General features: G+C 33.4%; 1 protein-coding gene across 13 annotated transcripts in view; it reads left to right on the top strand.

Moving 5' to 3' along the window:
• The window catches only part of LRBA (LPS responsive beige-like anchor protein), a 728,875-nt gene that overhangs the window by 550,003 nt on the left and 154,782 nt on the right, over positions 1–24,090 (top strand). For all 13 annotated transcript variants that reach the window (XM_025439493.3, XM_025439495.3, XM_025439499.3 and 10 more), the window contains 2 exons: positions 17,546–17,686; positions 18,690–18,809. In XM_025439493.3, coding sequence (XP_025295278.1) covers positions 17,546–17,686; positions 18,690–18,809 — 261 coding nt within the window. The remainder of the gene's footprint in view (positions 1–17,545; positions 17,687–18,689; positions 18,810–24,090) is intronic.

The following is a 24,090-nucleotide window of genomic DNA, read 5'->3' as shown; positions in this document are numbered from 1 at the left end:
TAATAGCATAATAGCATGTATTGGAACAGATGGTACCTATACTTGTGGCCAACTAGCATAATGTATAAACTTGTCAAATCACTACATTGTATACCTGAAATTAAAGTAATATTGTGTGTCAACTACACTGAAAATACATAGGTATCATAGAGAAAAAATGAAAAGAATGACATGGTATAACATAAAGAAAGAAAATATCAATGTACATTATATATGAATCTTTGACCTAAGCTGTGTATGTTTGGGTACGTACATGTGTGCACTGGGTAATGGTTTGTTTTTTTTTGTGTTTTTTTTTTTTTGGGGGGGGGTGATGGTTTAAAGTGACATATTTCTTACTAAAAGTTTGGGCCCAGAATGTTTGAGAAGTACTACAGTGTGCTACACTGCCTCTACTTTTGGCATCAATTTCTGAGTCTGTTTTAATGTTACTTTGTCAAGTTGCCTTTTACTGATTATGCTGAAATACATGGTAAAATGTAACCAGCATTCCATTGCTTTAAAAAAGAAAGCTTCTCCAAATTACTCGTCTTCATGTGTTTGTTCCAGGTTTTCTCTAAGCTTTTTTTGACTGTGCCTGTTTTATGAAAAACAATGTTTGGCTAAAACTGTTGAACCCATATATTGAATTTATATTTTCATTTGTTTATTGACTATTATTGCATGCCAGAGACTCTTAGTTTCTGGAAATTCAAAAGAACAAGGTAGTTACTATCCTACTAAAAAAAACTGAAGATTGGGGTGAAAAATTGGTAATGGCCAGATATAAGCAAGTGTTTTATTTTTTTAAATAATTAGAGCTCACACTCTTAAAATGAAGGAAAATACTAAAAGAGGGAGTTTGAGGTAGAGGGAAAAAGAAAAATCATCCATTTTTCAGCTTTACAGTGGAAGAACAATGTAAACTGTTCTTTTGGTTCCAGTGCAGAAACAAGGGAAAGTAAACATTAGTGTTCAAAAATGAATCTGTACCACGATTGTCTGATTCTTCCTTGCAGTTTAAGAATCCAGGAAGAATTTACTGTAATCATATCTTCAAACTGAATTTTAAGTTTTGGTCCAAGCTCTAATAAATCATAGGGTTGGTTTTTTTTCAACCTGTGTTAACAATGCTGTTCCATTCAAAACTCTTAAACTAGTAGCTTCCCGCCCTAGTATGGGTCAAAATGTTTCTAAAGAGTAAACTTGCAGATAGCTTAAGAGAACTGAGTAACAAAACTCTCTGAATTTGCTTATTTTCTGATGAGTTGCTGTTATTTGTCCTTAGTATTTATTGTTTCTTTTCTCTCCTTGTTTTAAGGAAAAGTAGGTGATTTTCTCTCTCTCTCTCTCTCTCTCTTTCTCTCTCTCTCTCTCTCATTTATCTTTTACCATTTGCTTGTGTATTTTTATATGTGAGATATTTCTCCCTAACACACACATTTAATATACAGCATTTGTCTTGACCTGGAATTGACTACCGACATTTAACTGTTGTTGATCAGACAGCACTTCTTTATCTCTTTAAGTTTTAAGTGCTGTTTCTGACGAATGCCAGTCCTTTTAGTCCTGCTCTGCAACAGATATACCGGGAATCAATATACCATCTAGATGTCACAGAGGGAAAAGAACACTCCTTTGGCAGGGGGGCTGGTGGGGGGACATATTGTTTAAATATGATAGGTGTTATAACCTTGATTTTTTTTTTTTAGATTTATGAGGCTTCAGTCAAACCAAAGGAATTTAAATTTTTTTAAAAAATCTTACACTTACAATATTACAACAGTAAATAATGGATCTTAAAGTATTTAAGTAAAATGTAAATAAAGAGAAAGAAATTAATAATTATCCCATGCTTGGATTTTTTTTTTGGCTGATAAAATATATTTAAAATATTTTAATCTTGGCAGCAAATATGGATGTGCTGTTAATATGCCACGTTGATGTTGAGGATTTTGATATGAATTATATCCCTTGCCTTAGGGAGTTTACAGTCTAATCAGCAAAAGAATGATATGGGGAAAGTTTAGGTTACATTTGTTAGATTGTGAAGGAAGCCCTAGTAGGTGGCTTCCTATGTAAACAAATATTTTACATATGCTACCTCCTTTAATCCCCTCAACAATACTATAAGGAATGTGTTGCTATCTTTATTTTATAAATCAGGAAATTGAGATGTAGTGAGGTTAAGGAAGTCTCCAAGGTCACACATTTTCCAAGTGTTAAGGCTGGGATCTCAGTTCTGTCCCTGTCAGTGAACTGTTTCACTTTAAGAATAAGTGGAAAGAGTATTTTAGATTGAACACTTGGATTTCTGTCCACTTCTTTCCAAAATCCAACCACTCTTTCCTTTATCTTGGCAAAAGGGAAAAGGTATACTTTTTGGAGAAATTATACCAGAGAAGGTTCTTGTTTGAGAACACCAAAAACAGCAGAGGAGGGGTTGATGGGAAGGAATGGAAAACAGGAGGATGAACTGAAAACTTTAAGTACCGAATAGTGAAGACCCCCCAGAACCCTTGTGCTGTCATGCTATCAAAACCCTGGCAGCGAGGCTTACTCAAGCCCTACGCTGTAAGACAGAAGATTGTATTACTCTTTGGACATATTGACTGGCGCAAAAGGAAAGACCTAAAAAATGTTAACATTTAGTGATCCCACTTGGAGCCCACCTGATTTTCTTTCAGTGAAGTCTTGTCAGCTCACAGTGCTTCTTAGGCTTAATGTACTCCAGTCAGCTCTTTTATGCCTCATTCTAAAATAAGGGTACAGCCAAGCACTAGCAAACATTTAAAGACAGTCTCTAGTCTGAAAGATGACAAAGAATAACAAACAAGAAATAGAAGAAACAAAGACATTTTAGGAAACAGAAGAAGCCTTAAAAACAAAATCAAAATAAATATCCTCACAGAGGTAATAGAAAACTGTCACATTAATAGAAAAAGGGACATGATGCTACAGAGAGTAGAATGTTAGTGCAGATGAGTTTTTTTTCTTTTCTTTTTAAAAAAGATTTATTTATTTATTCATGAGAGGCAGAGACATAGGCAGAGGGAAAAGTAGGCTCCCTGCGGGGAGCCCAATGTGGGACTCAATCCCAAGACCCCGGGATCACAAACTGAGCCAAAGGCAGGCACTCAACCACTGAGCCACCCAGATGCCCCCATGCAGATGGTTTTTAAGAGATACATCAAAATGATACAGGAAAATAGTCTAGAAAGATAAAATTAGAGGACTAGAGTAGGAAATCTTTGGATTAAGATAACACATTATATCAGTCTGCTTCCATTTATTAGTAAGAGACCTTTCTCAATTACTTAATTGGTAATGGTGGGGGGCCTTATGTAGCAAACTGCTATTAATATATTTTTACATATAGTATTATGTAGTTGTATGATACTGAAGAAAAATTTTAATGGGTACACTGACCTTCTGAAACTTTAAATTATTATTTGTTCAGTGTGATGTATTTAGTTTAAAATAAGGTTGTGCAACTGTTTCCTCAACCTGTAAAATAAATTCAGCAAACTGTGAACATATATATGTGTATATGGAGGGAGGGAAAGAGGTTGTGGTAGATTTACAATATTTTCTGAAGTTTTGTTTTTAAATCAGGAAAACAATCTGTTTTGTGTGACCTTTTTTTAAAACTTACCTTTGTTAAGTATTAACATTCCATATAACAGATTTGGTTTTCTACTAGGAGCTACCTTCTAGTAGAAGTTTTAAATGACTCTAACAGAGGTTAACCTTACACTTAATTTAAGCAGCCTTCAATGACATTGTTTTTTAACATTGGTCAGAATATGATAAACTGAAGTAACTGAAATGGATTGTGGTTAATATTACTGTCAGGGTGATGAATAATCCTGACATACACCAGCAACACACTGCCAGTCAGTAATCCTCAAAGTGAAGTATTTATTCTCTAGTCATCTGAAGTTACTGTGGTGTGGAGTAACCATTCATTATTATTTATAAATGAATTGTTTTATTTACACAGCATTGCCAATTTTATCCCTTAATACTTCCTGTTTTCTTAGTTTAGTGCTGGGTGTACTCACTTGGGTAGGATCAGAGTGGGGAACATTTACCTACCATGAATTTACATAAAGATTGTTTTCAAAACACCTAGAAATTGGGTTGTGTTTTTTAAAGTTTAGCAAATACTGGTTTATAGTAACAATAAGGCTTATAGTAAGTTATACTTCTGATTTCAGAGTGTGTGTGTGTGTGTGTGTGTGTGTGTGTGTGTGTGTGTTGTGTGTGTTTATAGAGCTAAAATGTAGGAAGACATTTCAAAAACCTGCATATTTGTAGCTTTCTTTATATACTTATATGTGTCAACTTCTCATTCTTATATTTCCCTCTGATACTCAAAACTTACTTTTATGTGAATATGTAGTATGTTTGGGGGGGCAGTTATTACTTTTTTTTATTTCTGGTATAATTGACATACAACATTCTGTTTAAGGTGTACAAAATAGTGACTTGATATTTGTATATATCGCAAAATGATCTCCACAATAAGTCTAGTTAAACATCTGTACTGTGCATTTGGGTACAGTGGGTAAGGTAGTATCTTTTCTTATAGTCACATGTCCACATTCCTGTCCAATTCTTTATTCCAAAAGTCGACTTGAATTCAACATAAGCTTATGTTGAATAAGTTTATGTTTATTCAAATAACTATTAATTCATTGGTTAACTTTAATAGACATTATTCTGAGGACTGGCCAGGAACAAAAGTAAATGAAATAGTCTTTACTTTTTAAAGAGTTTTCTAACTGAATGTATGTTATATCTGAACCACTTATAGAGAATAATCTAATCAGAAACTTTATTTCTGTGTAACTTAATTTTAAAGTGTCCCACTTTTAGAAAAAAATTTTTAGTGTGAGTTCATAATTTATGATGTGAACCAAGTTTTTGGAAGTGGAAGAAGGAAAAATTCTAAAAGTAAAAAAACACTGGCTCAGTGTAAAAAGTAGAATAGATCATTAGTTACGTTTTTTAATGTGAGGAAGAAAAGAAAATCAGTTGTTTTACTTAGAAATATATTGTGTAAGGCTCCTTGCTGGCTCAGTCAGAAGAACATGCAACTCTTAATCTTGGAGTTGGAAGTTTCAGCCTCGTGTGGTGTATAGAGAGATTACTTTACAAAAAGAAAAACATATCCCATAAAACTGTATTAACTTACTTTAAAATGTATTTTGATTAAGTTGATAAATTAGGGAAGTTCTAGGTCTAGTGTGGCAAATTATTTGAAAATGTGACTGGTACTTTCTGGTAAATAGACAAGATGATCAAAAGACATTAGTAGCATTCAGAACTGTTCACGTCATTTACAACCCTGTTGTTTAATGCTCTTGATAAACTTGAGGTATCACCTTCTTTATTGCATCTTTGTAGGATTCTATCCTGGGTTCTGATTTGTTCAACAATTTCACTAATACTACAAATTGATCATCTAACTTGCTTTGCAGTAATTAAAATAAAAAAATTTAAATGATTCAAATTTTAAAAATTTAAATGATTTTGGCATAATGAAATACATGATATATTTGAGTGAAATATAAAGAAATAATTTGAAGTTTTACATTTAGTGTTAGAAATTTGTAGTACAAAAAAACAGGAGGAAAAAACAAAGACTTTAAAAATATAAATATAAAACAAAAAGTTTTGTTAATGGGAAGGAAGATCAAAATGTGGCATTTGTTCCTGACCGAAAGCCTCTGGTCACCTAAGGGGTAACTGTTTATTGCAAGAAGCCTGTCCATTCACCATGTACAAGAGACTATCTTACTGTAAAAGTTGAAATCTTAGTTGACTATGTGCTTGTTATTAAGCAACAGTTATTTGGCTTTTCTAAAAATCAATTGAGTCAAACATAATTAGTGTTGTACTCTTATATTGTGGTTTCTGGTATGACCTATTTTTAATCTGTAATATATCATAGGTACAAGGTAAGGGTTGAGGTTCGCTTTTTACAAATAAGTCCAATTCTTTCAACACTGTTAATTGAAAAGACTGTTCTCATGAAATGTTTTGGCACTTTTGATGGAAATAAGTTGACTCTATATGTTTAGGTCCATTTCTGAATTCTTTCTGCTCAATCAGTGTATCTTTTTTTATATCAATACCACAGTCTTGGTTACTGTAGCTTTAATAGTAAGTCAAAAAGTCAGGTCAGGCCCAACTATATCCCTTTTTTCAAAATTGTTTTAGCTATTCTTATTTCTTTCTTTTTTATTTAAATTTTAGAATCGGTTTATCAATCCTGCTGAGATTTTGATTGAGATTACATTTAATCGGTAGATGATTTTTGCCAAAAATTATAACTTAATAATACTGAATCTTTTAATACATGAATATGATATATCTCCCATTTATTTAGGTTTGCTTTAGTCTCTCTCTAATGTTTTGCAGATTTTGGTATATAATTCTTTCACATATTCTGTTCATTTATCCTTAAAAATTTCATGCTTTTTAATAGTTACAAAATTTTCAGTTTCAATTTTTTATTGCCTGTTTACAGAAATGCAGATGAATTTTGTACATTGATCTTGTGTCGTGCAACCTTGCTAGACTCAATTTTGCAACCTTGTAGACTTTTTGGACTTTCTGCATAAATAAATATAGCATCTCTGAAGGAATACTTACTGGATTAGACAGTGCTGACTAGAAGTGTTGAGAATGCCTTGTCTTTGGTCTTAGGGGAAAAGTATTCAGTGTTTCACCATTTTGTATACTAGCCATAGGTTTTTCATAGATGCCCTTTATTAGGTTGAGGAAGTTCCCTTCTATTAGTTTGTTGAAAGTTTTGATTATCGTTGGATATTGAATTTTGTCAGTTACTTTTTCTGAACATAAATAATCATAGGTTTTTCTGTTTTAGTCAAAATGGTAAATTTTATACTGGTTAATTTTGGATTCATTACTGAGATAAACCACACTTGATCATGAAATATAATCCTTTTGGATTTGATTTGTTAATATTAGCTTGAGAATTTTTGCATCTGCGTTCATGAAGGATATTTGTCTATAATGTCCTTGTTTAGTTTTGCCATCGGGGTAATGCTGGCAGAATAAAATGAGTATTAAAATTATTCCTTCTTGTTCTGTTTCCTGGAAAAGATGGTGTAGAAAGTACTTCATCATTAAAATTGTAGTGGAATTCATTAGTGAATCCATTTGGGCCAGGAGTTTTATTTCTGGGAAGGTTTTTTAAAGCTTCAAATTAAATTCATAGATACAGGTCTATTTATGTTACCTTTTTGTTCTTCAGTGAGCTTTGGTAGTCTGACTCTTTCACAGAATTTGCTTATTTCATCCTTTATTATTCATTTTCGTAGTTTTCTTTTTTCTTTCTTTTTTTTTTACAAGGTCCAATCAATATTGATATATTATATTTTCATTTTTATTTCATTCAAAATCTTTTCTAGTTCTCCTTGTGACTTTCTCTTTGATCCATGGATTATTTAGAAGAGATGTTAAATTTACACAGGTTTGAGGATTTTTCAGACATCTTTCTCTTATTGATTTTTAGTTTAATTCCATTATGATTGGAGAATATGCTTTATATAATTTTCAGTTTTTAAAATTAGTTATAGTTTGGTTTATGGCTCAGAACATGATCTGTGTTAGTTAATGCTGTCTGTATATGTCCTTGAAAAAATACATATTTTGTTGTTAGGTAAAGTGTTCTATACATGTCCTTTACAACCAACTAGATAAAATTGGTTGATAGCCTTGTTCATATCTTAGATATCTTTACTGATTTTCTACTTGTTCTGTTGATTACTGAGAGGGAGTATTGAAGTCTCCAACTACAATTTAGATTTGTCTGTATATTTTTTCATTTCTTTCATTTGTTTTATGTATTTGAATCATTTGTTTTTGGGTACCTGTTATTAGTTGAATTGCATCTCCCAAAACGATATATTGAAGTCCTCACAAGTACTGAGGTACCTGTAGATGTGACCTTATTTGTAAAGAGGATCTTTACAGATGTAATCAAGTTAAGATGAGGTTGTTAGGATGGGCCCAAATTCAATATGACTGGTGTGCTTACAAGAAGACGGAAGCACCATGTTCAGACAGACATCAAAGAGTTAATACCATGTGGTGATGGAGACAGAGATTGGATTTATGTTGCCACAATCCAGGGACCACCTTGGGCTCCAGGAAACGCAAGAGGCAGGGAAGCATCTTCCCTCTTGAGGCTTCAAAGAATGTGATTCTGCCATCAACTTGATTTGGGACTTTTTAAACTCCAGAACTATGAGACAAAACATTTCTATTGTTTTAAACCACTCAGTTTGTGGTGCTTTGTATCAGGAGCCCTAGGAAACTAATTTCAAATTGTTATGTTTTCTTGATAAATGGATCCTTTTGTCATTATGTAATGTCTCTCTTTATACCTGGTAATATTCCATGTTCTGAGGCCTTCTTTTTCTAATTTTAATATAGCCCTGACAGCATTATTTTATTACTTGCAGTATCTTTTTCTATTAATCTGCCTTAAAATTTACTTACTTTTTTCCTTAGCTGTGTCTATTCTGCATATAAGGTCATCAAAAGAGTTCTTCACTTCTGATTTTTGTTTGTTTCTAGCATTTATAATTGATTCTTTTTTATAGTTTCCTGCTCTGCTGAAGTTTCTCACCTGTTCATGTAAGTTTTCCAAATTTTCCTCTAGGTCTTTTAGTATGTGAATCATAGTTATTTTAAGTAACCTGTCTGATAGTTCCAACACCTGCATTATCTCTGAGACTGGTTCTTTTGATTGCTTTGTCTCTTCAGAATTGGTCATATTTTTCTTAGTATTTAAAGCATCTCATAATTTTTGGTTGAATGCCAAGAGAGACTGGAATGTGAATACTATTCTATGCCCAGAAGTGTGGGTGCCTTTTCTTAAATCAGGCAACTTGTACGGGCAGTTCAGTCAGCTAGACAAGTAGGAGAGTTCATTTGGGTTTCTCGTCATCATCGTTACTTTAAGTACAGCACAGACTTCACAGATGCCTTCAGTTCTTCCATTTGAATTTGTCTTAATCTGGGTCCTAGGGTGCTCGAGATTTTGTCTCAGTGCTCCTGCTCCACTCTCTGGCAGATCCTTTATGCCTGTGCCACTGAGGATTTCTCTCTACTCTCTTGCCTCTCCCCAGGAGTAGATTGCTGGTGCTCATTACTCAGTGCCAGCCTTATGATGGGGATAGGGCAACTCCTCCATTCTCCTGATCCAGCATCACTCTTAAGCAGACCCTGTGGGTCTTCCCAGCGTTCTTGCCTGTACTCTGCTGAACACCCACACTCTACCTTGTGTCTGGTAGGTTGCAGGCATGAGAGGTTTTCTCATCCCTCTTCCAATAGAAGCAGACCTCTCCTTTGTGTCAGTGCAGAATCCTGGCTCAAAGAGACTTTTTTCCCTTGCCCTAACTGAAAGGGCTTTTGTTTTTACTCTACCTCAGTACCAGCAGATATTTTCCTGGTCCTAGGGGCAATACAGACTTTCCTATCTCTCTTCCAGGCCCTAGTGATGAAAGTATTTGGTACTCCTCCCCCATCAGCCTAAGGGTTTTGATTCACTTTAATAGAGCGATTAGGGAAATGGTTGATATTTTGTGCCTGTCCTCCTTAATAGCAAGTCACACTCTATCCCTCAAAACTTTCGGATTGTCCAGGCCACCTTCTTTGTTTTTAGTGGCTCCCAATCCTTGCGAGTGTGCTAAGACACGCCAGTTGTTCCAAAGGTGAGGGTCTCAGTCAGCAGTACATGCAGGCTGATTGGAAGCCAGAGTTTCAGGCAGCAGCTTTTAAGGTTTGCAAGTAGACTTCTTTCAGGGAAAGACTGGGAGCTGGACATTGAGCCCCAGGGGGGGGATATTCTATTAAAGAACAATTTGTTTGCTACAGTCCTGTGGGACCTTGTGAACACAAGCCCCAATGGCCATGAGAACAGGGTGATCAAGGGATACATCTTCTAGGTAGCAGACACAAAAACAGAAATGCCAAACCTGTGTACAAGCTCCTTCCCGGGAGATATTGGTGATTTGGAGACAGCTACCGGGAGAATGCAGAGATGGTGTCTGCTGGCTTCTCTGGTCTCAGAGGAGGATTGCAGTTCCTAGATATATGTTATATTAAGATCCTGACTCTCAGGCTGCAGCCTTTAACATGTGTATATAGGCCTCTTTCAAGGGAAGACTGGAGATTGGCATTTCTATCTGCCATCTCAGCGCTGAGCTCTGGGGAATAGTAAAGCTGAGTCCTCCTGAGCCTGGTAAGAACTGAGTTTTTGGTTTTGTATTTGTTATTGTCTTATGGTCTCATGGATGCAAGCCTCATTGGCTTTCAGAGCTAGGTGTTCTGGAGTGAGTGTGTGGGGGGGGCTTTCTCACAGGTGGCAATCTTAACTGGGGTGCTAGCTGATGGATCCAGAAGTCTTCTCTCCATAGGGAGAGGCTGTGAGTTTTGAGCTCCTTCCCAATTGTACGTTACTGTGTTGGAGGTGAGATTTATGGCGAGAGTGTCACAGCCTTTCCTACCTGTTACCATCTTGTTTGCCTGATGTGTAGCTCAGCTAGTTACAGGATTTCTTTCAGAGGGAATTGATCCACGTGTAACTGTAGATTCAGTTTTTCCATGAGAGGAAGTGAGTTCAGGAACCTCTTATGTCATCATCTTGGACTTGAACGCCTTCATGGTCTTAACTGTTTCTTTAAGTGGAGAGATGAATCTATCTGAAAATGAATAGGCTTTCTAATATCAGCATTGGGTCTCTTGGGTTTGTCATTTTATAAGTACTTAAAATGTTTTTTCTTTGGCCTTGGATTATAAAATTGGGTTTTTATGGGGGGGGGGGGTTCTTCCAGGCATTCAGTTTAACACTGGCATTGGATTATGAAATTATTTTAATCAATTTCTGTGCCTTTCTCAAATTCAGATAAAAACCCATAGTAAAAATCACTTAATATGAGCTGTAGCTGAATAACATAGAACTGCAGAGGCTACTAAATCTACCAATGTGAGCATTTGAAATGATTTAGATTCTACATAGGCACAATAAGTAAAATGGACTGCTTTCTTTTTCCCAAGATATATTTGTTAAATTGAAATAGTATAGTGGGTATATGTTTAACACCACTTGCAAGAAAGTGTGTTTTCAAGGGATTAAAAACTGCTCTGGTACTTGAAAACAAAAGTGCTTATTTGTTAACTCTAAAAGCCACAGTAGTGTGCCAATGAAATTTTTTTCTTGACAATATTAAATAAAATGTAGAGTGTGTGAAGATAAGTGCCAAACCATTTCAGCCATATATAGCATATGACAAAATACCCTAAAAGCCAAGGTTGAGTAAAAATGCTGATCAGACTGTTTGTTATACTTGTCATTTAGATAAAAGAGCTGCTACAACTGACACAAAATAGTTACTGCACCCCCTAGCAGTGGCAACATTGCTTAAATGACAGAGGCTATTCGTTTATTTTCTTCTCTCCGCAGTGGGGGAAGAAGGCAGGTGGTAGAGAAGCACAGAATAAAATTCAATGACTTCTTTAAAAAGCTTTAGCAGCATAGGAAATTAAAGGCTCTTACTGGATTCATGGATGTGGATAAATAAATATAAAAGTTAAGAGAAAGGTAAAGCCATAAACTTTGGTGACAATATTTACCTTTTTTGTTCACTTCTTTTTAGGCTGTTTTTGCCAAGCATCTTTTAACATCCCCAAGCAAAATATCCTTTTTTTTTTCATTTATGGAATCTTCTCCTAAAGTAATATCCACACACGTTAGAGAAGCAGGGATAAAAGGATCGTTTCAAAGGATCTTTAATCTATACCTCCCATGAAAGCATTCTAATGGCTTTACAAATCTAGCACCAGCATTTTTATCAATCCACACAACCCAAATCATTCTAGGATTTGCTAGTCAATTTAGTTAGAATTTGGTACTAAATTTTGCCCCTGCCGCTGGCTAGGTAACCAATCATTAATTGTCGTTTAACTTCTCTGACTCAATTTTTTTTTTTTTTGCCTATGAGTTAGGAATGCTAATAGCTTTATATATTAAAAGGTTGTTGTGAATATGAGGTAATTTATGTAAAATTCTTAGAACCTTCAGTTATATCCATTAAATAGTAGCACTGTCATCAGATAGAAGGACCCTTTAATCTGTATACCATATTTATTTCTTGTAATCTTCCAAATCAAATCATTATTCTCTAATTAGAAATGATCATCTTTTAGGATACCACATTTGCTAATAGTCCCTCCAAATCTTTCATCCTCTGAATTTGAAGTTTTTTGTTTAATCCATTCATGAATATTAGATCCCTTTTATTTAATAATAGTCATCCTTTCATCTGGCATTTTTATAACATATAACATTGGATTCCTTTAACATTGAGTTCAACCATTTTGTTATGTTGTTAGCTCTGATTTTGTCATGATTCTCTTTTAGTATCTATAGGCCTATCCTACTTCCAGGAAGGAAATGGGGGAGGGAGGAAATAAAACATCTTTTGCCCATGACTCTTTAATGCTAGAGGACAGGCTTTATGTAATGATAGAATTAAAGGTTTCCAGTTTCCCAATCATACCAAATGAAGATGACATTGGTAGATGGCTTTAACCAGTCATCCAGATCCTAAGCAAGATCCTAAAACTAGTTATGCTCTTTTGCCTCCCCTTCCTGAGCCCCTTTTCAGTTTTGACATCTCTTCACCACTCTCCTATAACCACAAAATGTATCTTTTATGATACACTATCCTTTAGTGTTTCCAAAAGCCCTATTTCTGTGTCTTATACTCCAGAATGATTCTTTATTTTTTCTTTAATCTTCTCTTCTGTTTCTCATCCCCAAGATGTTAGATCTAATGATTTTCCAAAGAACGCCTTCACAGAATGACATTAAAAAAAAACTCTTTTGAGACTTGGATTTTAAAAGAGAAGTTTGTTAACTCAAGCAAATCTCTGCTTTGTTGAATTTGTGAGATTCCTTGCCAATTCCCTTCAACTTTATTAGTAACTATAATCATGGTCCATCAGTTTGGAACTTCACTTCTGAAAGGCTGATATAAATTAGAACAGTTCACATATAAATCTCAAAAGAAGGATTTATGTCAATCATGGTGGTAATAACAATTAGAATAACATTAATAGTAGCTACACTTGTCATGTACTCTCTTTGTGCCAGAATATCTGCTAAGCACTTTATATATATTATTAGCCTTTATGCCAACCTATTAAATAAATATCATATTTGAAAAATGGAAATATAAGAAATTGTTGAAATTAGGAAAAACAATTTGTAATTAATACAGCAATTTTAGATGGATAAAAAGACCCCAAGACTGGATTTTTGAATACTGAATTAGTGTCTCCTAGATTTGTGTTGACTTTGAATTAGGTAACTCAAGATATTTATTCGTTTTTAAAACAAGGATTTCTAGCTCGCGTGTTTACCATGATAATGTGTAATAATGTCTTATAAACTGCAAAGTGTGAGCTGGGGCTATTAATTAAATAACGTCAGGTAAGATTTCCTACAATTTTAAAAAAGAACAAACTTAGAATGTAACAGTCTTTTTACAGTTAACTGTTATGGTAATTAGATTAAAAAGTTTGTTATGTACCTTTGAAGGGGTCTGTGAATTCAAAGTTGTTTGTTCTTAATTGATGTAGTAGATTGTAATTTGTTTGACATTTCATATGTTTTTCATAGTAGCATTTGGATGCCCTATGGACTTTTAAAAAGTAATTTTGCCTTGTTTATTTTCTTGAGGTAGGGTAGTTCAGTTTATTGGGACTACTGTGTACTATTAGACTTCTGACAGATAATGCATGGTACTGTGTGTACCATTAGAAGATCATGATTTTTAATTACATTTCTAACAGACTCTACTAGTTTCATGAGGCTTGTTTAATTGATTTTTTCCCTTAAATATTATTCATCAAATAAGTTGCAAAATAGTAATAAATATTATTACGAATAATTTACTGTGTGCCAGGCACTGAGCTGGGCATTTCACATACAGTACTTTTGTTTCTCTACTAATGAGCAAAATTACTTCTCAAAGAAGGTAGTAAAAATATTTTTAATTATAACTTTAGAAAGTTTTATTTTGCATATCCTGTTATGGAAGGTATCATTAGTATTTGTCAAACAGAATACTTACCCCTCTACCACAGTTATCAGTTTTGCAATTTGTGAGATTAGAATATTCTAGGAATAGTGATTTTTTTCTATGTATACATTTTCAAGAGTATTGGCATACCTTTTTTTCTTTAGTTTGTTTTTTCCTACTTTAATTCAAGTTCTTATTTCCATTTTTCTCTAAGCATAGTGCTTCTGTTGGTAGTCCTGATACTCTGATGTTTAAATCATTCTGTTATTTGAACCACTTTTTATAATCTTGTGATTAAAGTTTTATTCTATAGATTTAAAAAATCTTATATAATTTTATTTGTTAGCTATTTTCAGTTTTTAAGATTACTTTTCTATATCCTGGGCTATTTATTTGTACCTTGTTCTGACCTTGAATTGTACCTCTCTAATCAATACCTATTTTTTATTGATTTTTTTTCAGGAAGTTATGACCATTTTAAATGACCAGTATTTTCACTCTTCTTCCTTTAATCAGGTTGCTGATTTAAAAAAAAAATCTGTCAAGCTTTTATAGTTAAATTGTACAAAGTGCTAGGCATCTTCCTGAATTGCCCTCCAGTTGTTACACTTAATATACTGTATAAGTAAGAGAAGCCATCAGCATTTACTTTTAGTTCTTTTACAGAGATGAATAAACATCTTGAAATGCTGATTTAGACAATGTTTTAAAAATGCTATGATGCACTTTGGTGTATGACTGACTCTTGCTTAGTTAAATGTTTTGCAGCATTATAACATAGTTGGATTCAGCTCATCTTTTAAAGCAGTTGTCAGAAAAATATGGGCCAGCATGGTAGAATGTATTAGCTCAATACATTGTCTCCATTTTATTATGAAGCTGCTGAGGAAGCTGTGATCTACAGCACTGTCATTACAGATCTATTGTTAGGACGGTTCCACAGTCTTCTTTGCACTGCCATTAATTTATAGCAGTAAACAATATGTAGCCTTCCAACTGCAGCAAAGCAGAATCTTTTAATGAGGTGGATGTTATTACCACAATAAATCAGTGCTTTCGCGTAATGTATAATTCAATGTGTGTATTCCCACTGTAACTTCTCTGAGTAAGCTGATAGTGTATCATTGTCATTGCACAGCTCCACTGGTCTTTTTTTTTTTTTAAACCTTCTTTTATTTGGGGACTTCTTTTTTATATGCTCACAAATAAATGTGGTATGTCTTGATAGCTGTCCTGTAGCAAGCTTCAGAAACCAACTGTAACAATAACAGCCAGAATCAATACTGTGGGTTCTACCTATATGGATCTCTGCACGATGCCATTTTTTTCTCAGACGCTAGTGAAATCAATCCTAATTGGTTTTAGCATTATATTCAAGAAACGTGATTCTATAACTATTGATTTTGGAGGTATACTCATTTGGAGAGTAATAAAAATAGGAGCAGATAAAGTGAATACTTAATATGCTGCAGAACTATACAAAAGGAGCATTGATTCTATTTTTAATTCACATAATTTGTCTTCCAATGATTTTATTTCTTCTTTCTTTCCTTTTCTATGGCTCAGTGTTTTAGGGACAACAACTAAAATACTTTTAAAGGCATTCCAAATTGGTTCTGTAACAAAGATTTCTTGGAGTCACTGCCATTCTTAACTGGCATAAATTTAGTAAATCAGATTTAATTCTTCTATACAGAAAGTAATGCTTTAAAAGATGGTATTTTTAAATTAGTATACTATGATACTGATATAAAATAGTACTTGATGAAAGATTTTTTAAAATTTGCTTGTAAGAAAAAAAATGACAATATAAAATGTTGATTTGAACCAAACTATAGAAGGAGGACAGTGCTAAAGGTAAATAGTATTTAAAAATAGTTAACAATTTAAGAAGGATAGTGAAAATGATGAATTTAAAATGTTGCTTTAAGTCATATTAACATGAAAAGCAGTTTGAAAATAGTTTATGCTTCATTTTAAACACGGTATTTCTAAATACATCTTTTTAAATCCATATTTTAATTTATTTCAGTTTAGCATATCTCGCATAAATAATAAGAGAATGAGAATGAGTTATGACTTAAGGTAGTTGGTTTTAACATTCTTGGAGCCCTCAGACCTCTTTGAGAATCTTAATGCTCTGTATGTCTTCCTTAAGAAAAATGTACATGTACATAATCACAGAAAATTTTGCATACTTTTTAATGCAATTCCTGTATTCGCTAAATAACAATGTCCGCAGCAATAATAATGATACCAGATAACATTTAAGCTCTTACGCCAAGTAATGTTTAGGGGTTTTACAGGCTATTATTTCATTCAAACTTTACCCAATTCTGAAAGATAATCTTAATAGTATGCGGGGATCCCTGGGTGGCAGGGAAACGGCGCAGCGGTTTGGCGCCTGCCTTTGGCCCAGGGTGCGATCCTGGAGACCCGGGATCAAATCCCACGTCGGGCTCCCGGTGCATGGAGCCTGCTTCTCTCTCTGCCTGTGTCTCTGCCTCTCTCTCTCTCTCTCTCTCACTATCGTAGATAAATTTAAAAAAATAAAAATAAAAAAATTTAAAAAAAGAGTAATAGTATTCATTAAATGTTGTCAGGCATGGTTTGTAGGACTTTACATGTAATTACTCATTTTATTTTCCAAAACAATATTTGGACTGGATATTACTACTTTTCTAGTGAGCCCACATTCCTCAATGTGAGCCCACTTTGCTACACTGCTTTTTGGCACTCTGATGTAATGTATCTTTCTCTGGTATAAACTCATAATCTGTCTTCTGTTGTTTTTGTAATACACACACACACACACACACACTCTCTCTCTCTCTCTCTCTCTCTCTCTCTCTATTTATTTCAGGCAGGGATGTTTTTGTCCCCTAAATTCTGCTTTTACTCATACTGGTAGAAATTTTTAGATTTACATTTAATACCTTTTTCATTCAATCTCTTCCTTGTACTCCTCATTCGCTTCCGGTTTTATTACTTCATCCTCTTCTCAGAAGCTATTGTAAATTAATTGTCTACCATCAAGATTCTGTTTCTGGTTGTTGCTTCTAATTACTTAAATACAATTTTATAGATGCTTTCCAAAGTATTATATAGCTAATACTCACTTCATGTAATTGTCTTTATGAAAATGCTTGTTATGGGCTGATTAAAAACCAATATGCAATAGAAACTAGACTCCCTGAGAAATGACAAGTTTCTCTTGCCACTTACATGTGTATATTTAACTTGCATTAGAAAACATTTTTCCATCCACACTCTGAATGTAGCACTGTTTTAGTTTCAATAGTGTATACGTGTATATTTAAATTGATTTGTATACTTGTTAATAGGATGACATTTGAAAAAAGAAATAAAAGATGATTACATTTATGTGTTCTTGTTTTGTTTTGTTTTGTTTTGTTTTGTTTCCTCCATTTTGGCAGCCAATAGGAGCTTTGAATCCAAAAAGAGCAGCATTCTTTGCAGAGCGTTATGAATCATGGGAAGATGATCAGGTTCCAAAGTTCCACTATGGTACTCATTACTCAACTGCAAGTTTTGTTCTTGCATGGCTGCTAAGAATAGTAAGTTCAATTTGAATAATAAACCATGAATAAATAAATTCAGTGTTGTGGAGAATGTGCAATGATTTAAAATTGTCAGCATCTTTTTTGAATGCTATATTTTTTTCATTGATTAGATTTCTAATATCTCTTTATCCCATTTGGTATGTATTTGACAACATGTTACTATAGAATAGACTTTAAAATTTAAATAGACTTTAAAATTATGTGAATATTTTCTTAAATTTGCCTCTTCAAATTGTTCATAAGATCCTAAATTGTAACATAGGTTATTTTCAAATGTAGTGTATTAAAATAAGAAGTAAATAAGATTTTCTTAAGATAGACATATATTCATGTATTTTAGAAACTTCAGTTGCTCCAAATGGAATAAGGTATGTTTGTAGATTACACCAAGGCTACTGGTATTGATAGTACATTGGTTAAACAAGAAATGTTTCTGTAAAATTGAAAGGTGATTCATCTACCAGAAAGTAATTTCTTTGGGAAAGCATTAGCAGCACATCATTAATTAAAGCTTGTTAGAAGGGTACAGGCAGACATAAATCCTAGAAGTAATTTATAGTGCTTAGCTAATTTCAAGCAATTATCTACTAATATGTGTTTAAGTGTTCTTTAACTAAGAGGAGGCTTTTAAATCTTCCAAACATTTTTCTCTTCTTAATCATAAATATTGAGCCATACAATAGGAAAATTACATATTAGACTATTTCCCTCTACTATGAAGAAAATGCAACCAAATTTATGTTTGAATTTTATTAATAAATTATTCTTGAAAAAGGAGAGAATCTGAAAAATGTTGCAGATGCCAAATTTTGGAACTATTTCTTCTGAAACAAAAATAATTTAAGAACATTAATAATTTAGATATAATTTCCATTCTAAGTTAGTATATAGCTGATTAATATCTATTAGTTATTAAAGTATCTAAATATAATGATTTATAAAAACCATATTTTTATGCATAAGGAAATATATGAACTTTCAATTGCTTATTTTTTAGGAACCTTTCACAACTTATTTCCTAAATTTGCAAGGAGGGAAATTTGATCATGCAGATCGAACTTTTTCATCAATTTCCAGAGCTTGGCGAAACTGTCAGCGTGATACATCTGATATTAAGGTACAGAAATGTTTGATTTTACAATTATTATTGCCATTGTATTCCTTGTTGAATAAATGTTGACAATTTCTCTCGTGCAGTTTAGCATTATTTACTGAAGAGAAACTTCAAAGGCTTTAATTAAATAGCCAAGAACCACCGAATAGCATCTGTCTCTGGGTCTCTCTGTCATATGTCTCCCTGTCTCTTTCTCTTTAGTTGTAAAATGGTTGTTTTTTTTTTTTTTCTCCTTGGAATCTTTTTAAAGAAAAAGTATAGTAGTATGGATGTAAGGTAGCATGTTCAAAGGCATTCCAAATTCAATGAATAAAATTAATACAGTCAGAAAAATACTATGGAAGAATCTCTGCCTTTTAATTTAATTAATTTAATTTTATTTCACTTCATTTTATTTTAAAGACCCTATGTCTATTTTCTTAAGGTAATCATCTTTTACCTGATAACTACTTCTTAATTCATACTTGACTCTGCTTAGTATAAGATTACATTATTATTGAGGGAAAAGAAGAGTTCTCCTATCTATATGGATGTTCACTACTGTAAAAAAAAAAAATCAAAAACTTTGCACAGTAGCTAACATAATCCTTATTAGATCCTTGCTTCTACCCTCAGAAATTACAGTATTTTATTTTCATGACATACTGTCTTTTTCTGCTAGATACTGTGTTAGATGCTCTTGAATATAATGAGATATGCCTATGGATGTGAAATTTCTTATAGTCTCATAAAGAAATATGACTTATATATAAATATTTATACTATATGGAAGAAAATCATTGGCATCATATAAGAAATATTGGGGTTTAAAAGGGAAAAGTTACATTACTAATGTTTATGTTACTATAGAGTACCTTTAAAAAATTTAATATGATAATTATATCTTTTAGGTGTAATACTTTGCAGACTATAAAATGTATTCACATGCTTTATCTTACAGTAGACTTTGCTTATATCAAAGATACCTTATTGAAGAAGTTACATCTTATGCAGAAATAATCTTTTATGTTGAGACATATATAGGATTTTTTGATATTGCAAATAATGTACTCTGAAATACTCTTGAAATTATATATCCTATTCTTTAGAGTCATCAGTAGAGGGCTCCTGGCTGGCTCAGTCAGTAGAATATACGACTCTTGATCTGAGGGTTGTGAGTTTGAGCCCCATGTTGGACCTAGAGCTTACTTTAAAAATATATATATATATATCATCAGTAGATGATTTTGAAATCAGTGATTAGATAACAGTAATCAAATAGCTAATAGATTTAATAATTCTTTTTTAATTCTATTTTTAATGTCAAAGCTTACTGAATTACTTATTTAACTCTATTGAGAAATAATAAGGGATATAGATGCCTGAAAACAGTGATATGCCTAACTTTTTTGTTCTCAAAGACATGATTTTTTAAAAATTTGTTAATTCTTTGATTTGTTAAGCATCTTATGACCAGGTTGACTTGGAATTTAACAAAAATAAAATCATGAATTTGAAAATTATTTTTTCCTGCTCTACAATAAAGATAGTGTACATTTTCATCTTTCTGCCTCAAAGTACTAGACATTCCTCCTTGATGCTTTGTTAAACAAGAGGTACATATGATAGACCCTTGTAGTTTTTCGTATCTTTTTCCTAAATCTCAGCCTTTTTCTGTCAAGATTCTTCAATTAGCACAAGTCTAGTTCCATTTTCCCAAACTCTTGCTTTAAAATATCCTACCTGTAAAAAAATTAAAAACCCACACAAAATAGCTGTAACATTAAAAACTAAAAAAAAAAAGAACTTCTTTACCTTTCTTTTCTCTAATTTTTCTTTTCCTTCACAAATAATAAAGATTTAAATTCATCTCACTTTTTTTTTTAATGCCCCAGCAGTCTTTAATAAAACAGCTCCAACTACTAGACAAATACTAGATTTTTCAGTTCTTGCTATTGTGCCACTTAATTTCTGGCTTTCTAGCAGTGTTATATAAAACATCTATATGAAGAAGTAGAGTACAAAATTAAGGAAAAGTTTTAAAAATTATTTTTAATTCCAAGTGTCTGGATAAAAACATAGTTTCATTCATAAATACTATTTAATTATGTTCAGAGGCACAGAAATTTTCTTCAGGACTGTTTGCTAAAACCTACTTGCTCTAATAACCAATAAGTATATTCTTTTTTTTTTTTACCCACAAAAATCCTATCTGTAGATAGGATATTGATAAATTACATTTTCTATATTGATAACTAATTTGGTGCCTACAACTTTTCAAGTACTTTGAAAAATATGTAATACATGGTTACAGAAGCTATTTAAAGAGCCTCCTTATATGTGACTAGTTGGTCTGTGTAAAACTGAGGAGGTATTTAATCTTGCCTCTTTATTCTGGCTTTTTAAAAGCGTTACATTTTAAGACTTTAGAAAACACATTTATGTTATTATAATGTATAAGAATAAATGTATAAGAAAGCACATTTTTAAGTCATTTTAATAGTATAAATATTTTATTGAGATATAACATTGTATTTCAGATGGAATCATTAATTCTGATCTTTATTGTCTTGTTAAAGTTTGTGGAAATAATAAGAAAAATGTTAAACAGTACTCAGAGGATATTGAAATATGAGTGTGAGTGGTTGAGAATCACTTTATTGAGTACATTCTAAAGTATACCTTGCTTGATGAATATGGTATACATTTTCTAAAACGTTTTCATGACATTTTACAAAAATGAAGTATTGTGCAGTGCCTGCCTGGCTCAACTGGTAGAGCATGCAACTCTTGATCTCAGGGTTGTAAGTTTGAGCTCCATGTTGGGTGTAGAGATTACTTAAAGATAAAATCCTTTATAAAAACAAAAAATAAAAATTAAGTGTTATGAGGTGATTAAGAGATTTACTTAAATATTTTTTTCAGGGAAAAATAACATGATAGCATTTCTAGTACTTAACTCTTTTGCACTGAAGGGGAACTATTATTTTAATGTCTTAGAAACCTTATTTGTGTATTCTGCTAATATTCAGAGAATAACTTACTAAAAGATAAAGGTTATTCCTGTGAAATAAAAGTAAAAATATGAATTATTTTATTTCAGGGAAGAAAAAGACTTTATTAAATTTTGATAAAACAGTCTTTGAATTTTAGCATGGCTTACCATTTTAAATTTCTAGGGGTCATTTGTATTTTTGTGTATCTTTGATGGTTTCATTTCAGATAGGACCCTCAATGATGCTTTTCATTCTGCCTGGATAAACTGTTAGAAGTATTGGTCAGTTCTTTAGGTAGGCTTACTACTGTTGAAGGTGACTGGGAGGAGCAGTCAGTTGAACATCCGACTCTCAATTTCAGGTCTGCTCCTAATCTCATGGTCATAAGATAGAGCTCCACTTCAGGTTCCATGCTCAGCCTGGAGTTTGCCTCTCCCTCTGCCCACCACCGTCCCCCCGCCCCCAACTCCCTCTCTGTGTCTCTCTTTAAAATACATACATATATATATATATATTTTTTAAAGATTTTATTTATTTATTCATGAGAATACACAGAGAGGAGAGAGAGAGGCAGAGACACAGGCAGATGGAGAAGCAGGCTCCATCCATGCAGGGAGCCTGACATGGGACTCGATCCTGCAACTCCAGGATCATGCCCTGGGCTGAAGGCAGCGCTAAACCGCTGAGCCACCCGGGCTGCCCAAAATACATATATTTTTTAAAAAGTAGACCTATTACTGTTCAATAGAAATATATTGCAAGCTACAATTGCCAGCCATATGTGTAATTTTAAATTTTCTAGTAGTCAGGGGATCCCTGGGTGGCACAGCGGTTTAGCGCCTGCCTTTGGCCCAGGGTGCGATCCTGGAGACCGGGGATCGAATCCCACGTCGGGCTCCTGGTGCATGGAGCCTGCTTCTGTCTCTGCCTGTGTCTCTGATTCTCTCTCTCTCTCTCTGTGACTATCATAAATAAATAAAAATTTTAAAAAATTAATCTTTAAAAAAAATTTTCTAGTAGTCATATTTTAAAAGTGAAAATAGCCATGTGAAATTAATTGTGGTATCCAGGGGTGCCAGGGTGGCTCAGTGGGTTAATTAAGTGTCTGCCTTCAGGTGAGATCATGATCCCAGGGTTCTGGGATCAAGTCCCACATGGGACTCTCTACTAAGCAGGGAGTCTGCTTCTTCCTCTCCCTCTACCCCTCCCACTTCTTTGCGCTCTCTGTCTCTTTTCTCTCTTAAAGATACTTAAAAAAAAAAAAAAATAGTATCCAAAATGTTATTTCCACATGTAACCAATATAAAATTTTTAATTAGATATATTACATTCTTTTTTCATGCTGTTTTTGAAATCTGGTATTTTATATTTATAATAACACATCTTTATTTAGACTAGACATACTTCAAGTGTTCAATAGCCACTCGTAGCTAATGGCTACTATATCAATCCATGTATGCTTAGGACAACGTTGTACTTCATCTAAATATTGACAGGTAGTACCAATAATAGGTATTCTTAAGGACTGAAATAAAATGTGCTAAAATTTGATTCAAGAATGATCATTGTGATAAATATTTTTAAATTTCCAGCAGATTTTGTGTTTGAAATCTTAAAAACTCACTTACAGGGTGCCTGAGTGGCTCAGTCAGTTAAGCATCCAACTCTTTATTTGGGCTCGGGTCATGATCTCAGAACTGTGGATCAAGCCCCAGGTCAGGCTCTGCCTTAGGCATAGAGCCTGCTTAAGATTCTTTCTCCCTTTCCTTCTCTTCCCTTCTCCAAACTCTCACACATGGTCTCTCCATCTCTCTCTCTCTCTAAAAGACAAACCAAAAAACTCAAGTTTAGAAACCGAAGTGCAAAATAGATGACTGAACTATTATGGCTGAATTTTGTGAAGCAAATTGTAGATTCATAAAGCTTGAATGACTTTCACTAGGTAATTACATCTAAATATTACATGAATATCTAGGCTTTTCTATGCAGTTCTCCCTGGCTATGAGGCAATATACTCATTTCAGGGAATTTAGTGTCAATACATTTAATCTAAACTAAATACAATCGGACTTGCTCAATTTAAACAATAAAACAGGGCAGCCCCAGCGGCCCAGCTGTTTAGCACCGCCTTCAGCCCGGGGTATGATTGAGTCCCACGTTGGGCTCCCTGCACAGAGCCTGTTTCTCCCTCTGCCCGTGTGTATCTCTCTCTGTCATAAATAAATAAAATCTTTAAAAAAAAAAAACAATAAAATAGTCCCAGCAATTCAGTATAATTAAGGCTATGTGGGCTCATAGATATAGCATCA

This window comes from Canis lupus, chromosome 15 (genome assembly GCF_003254725.2).
Source record: "Canis lupus dingo isolate Sandy chromosome 15, ASM325472v2, whole genome shotgun sequence".
Lineage (NCBI taxonomy): Eukaryota > Metazoa > Chordata > Mammalia > Carnivora > Canidae > Canis > Canis lupus.
This window is presented reverse-complemented; position numbering and strand designations above follow the sequence as displayed.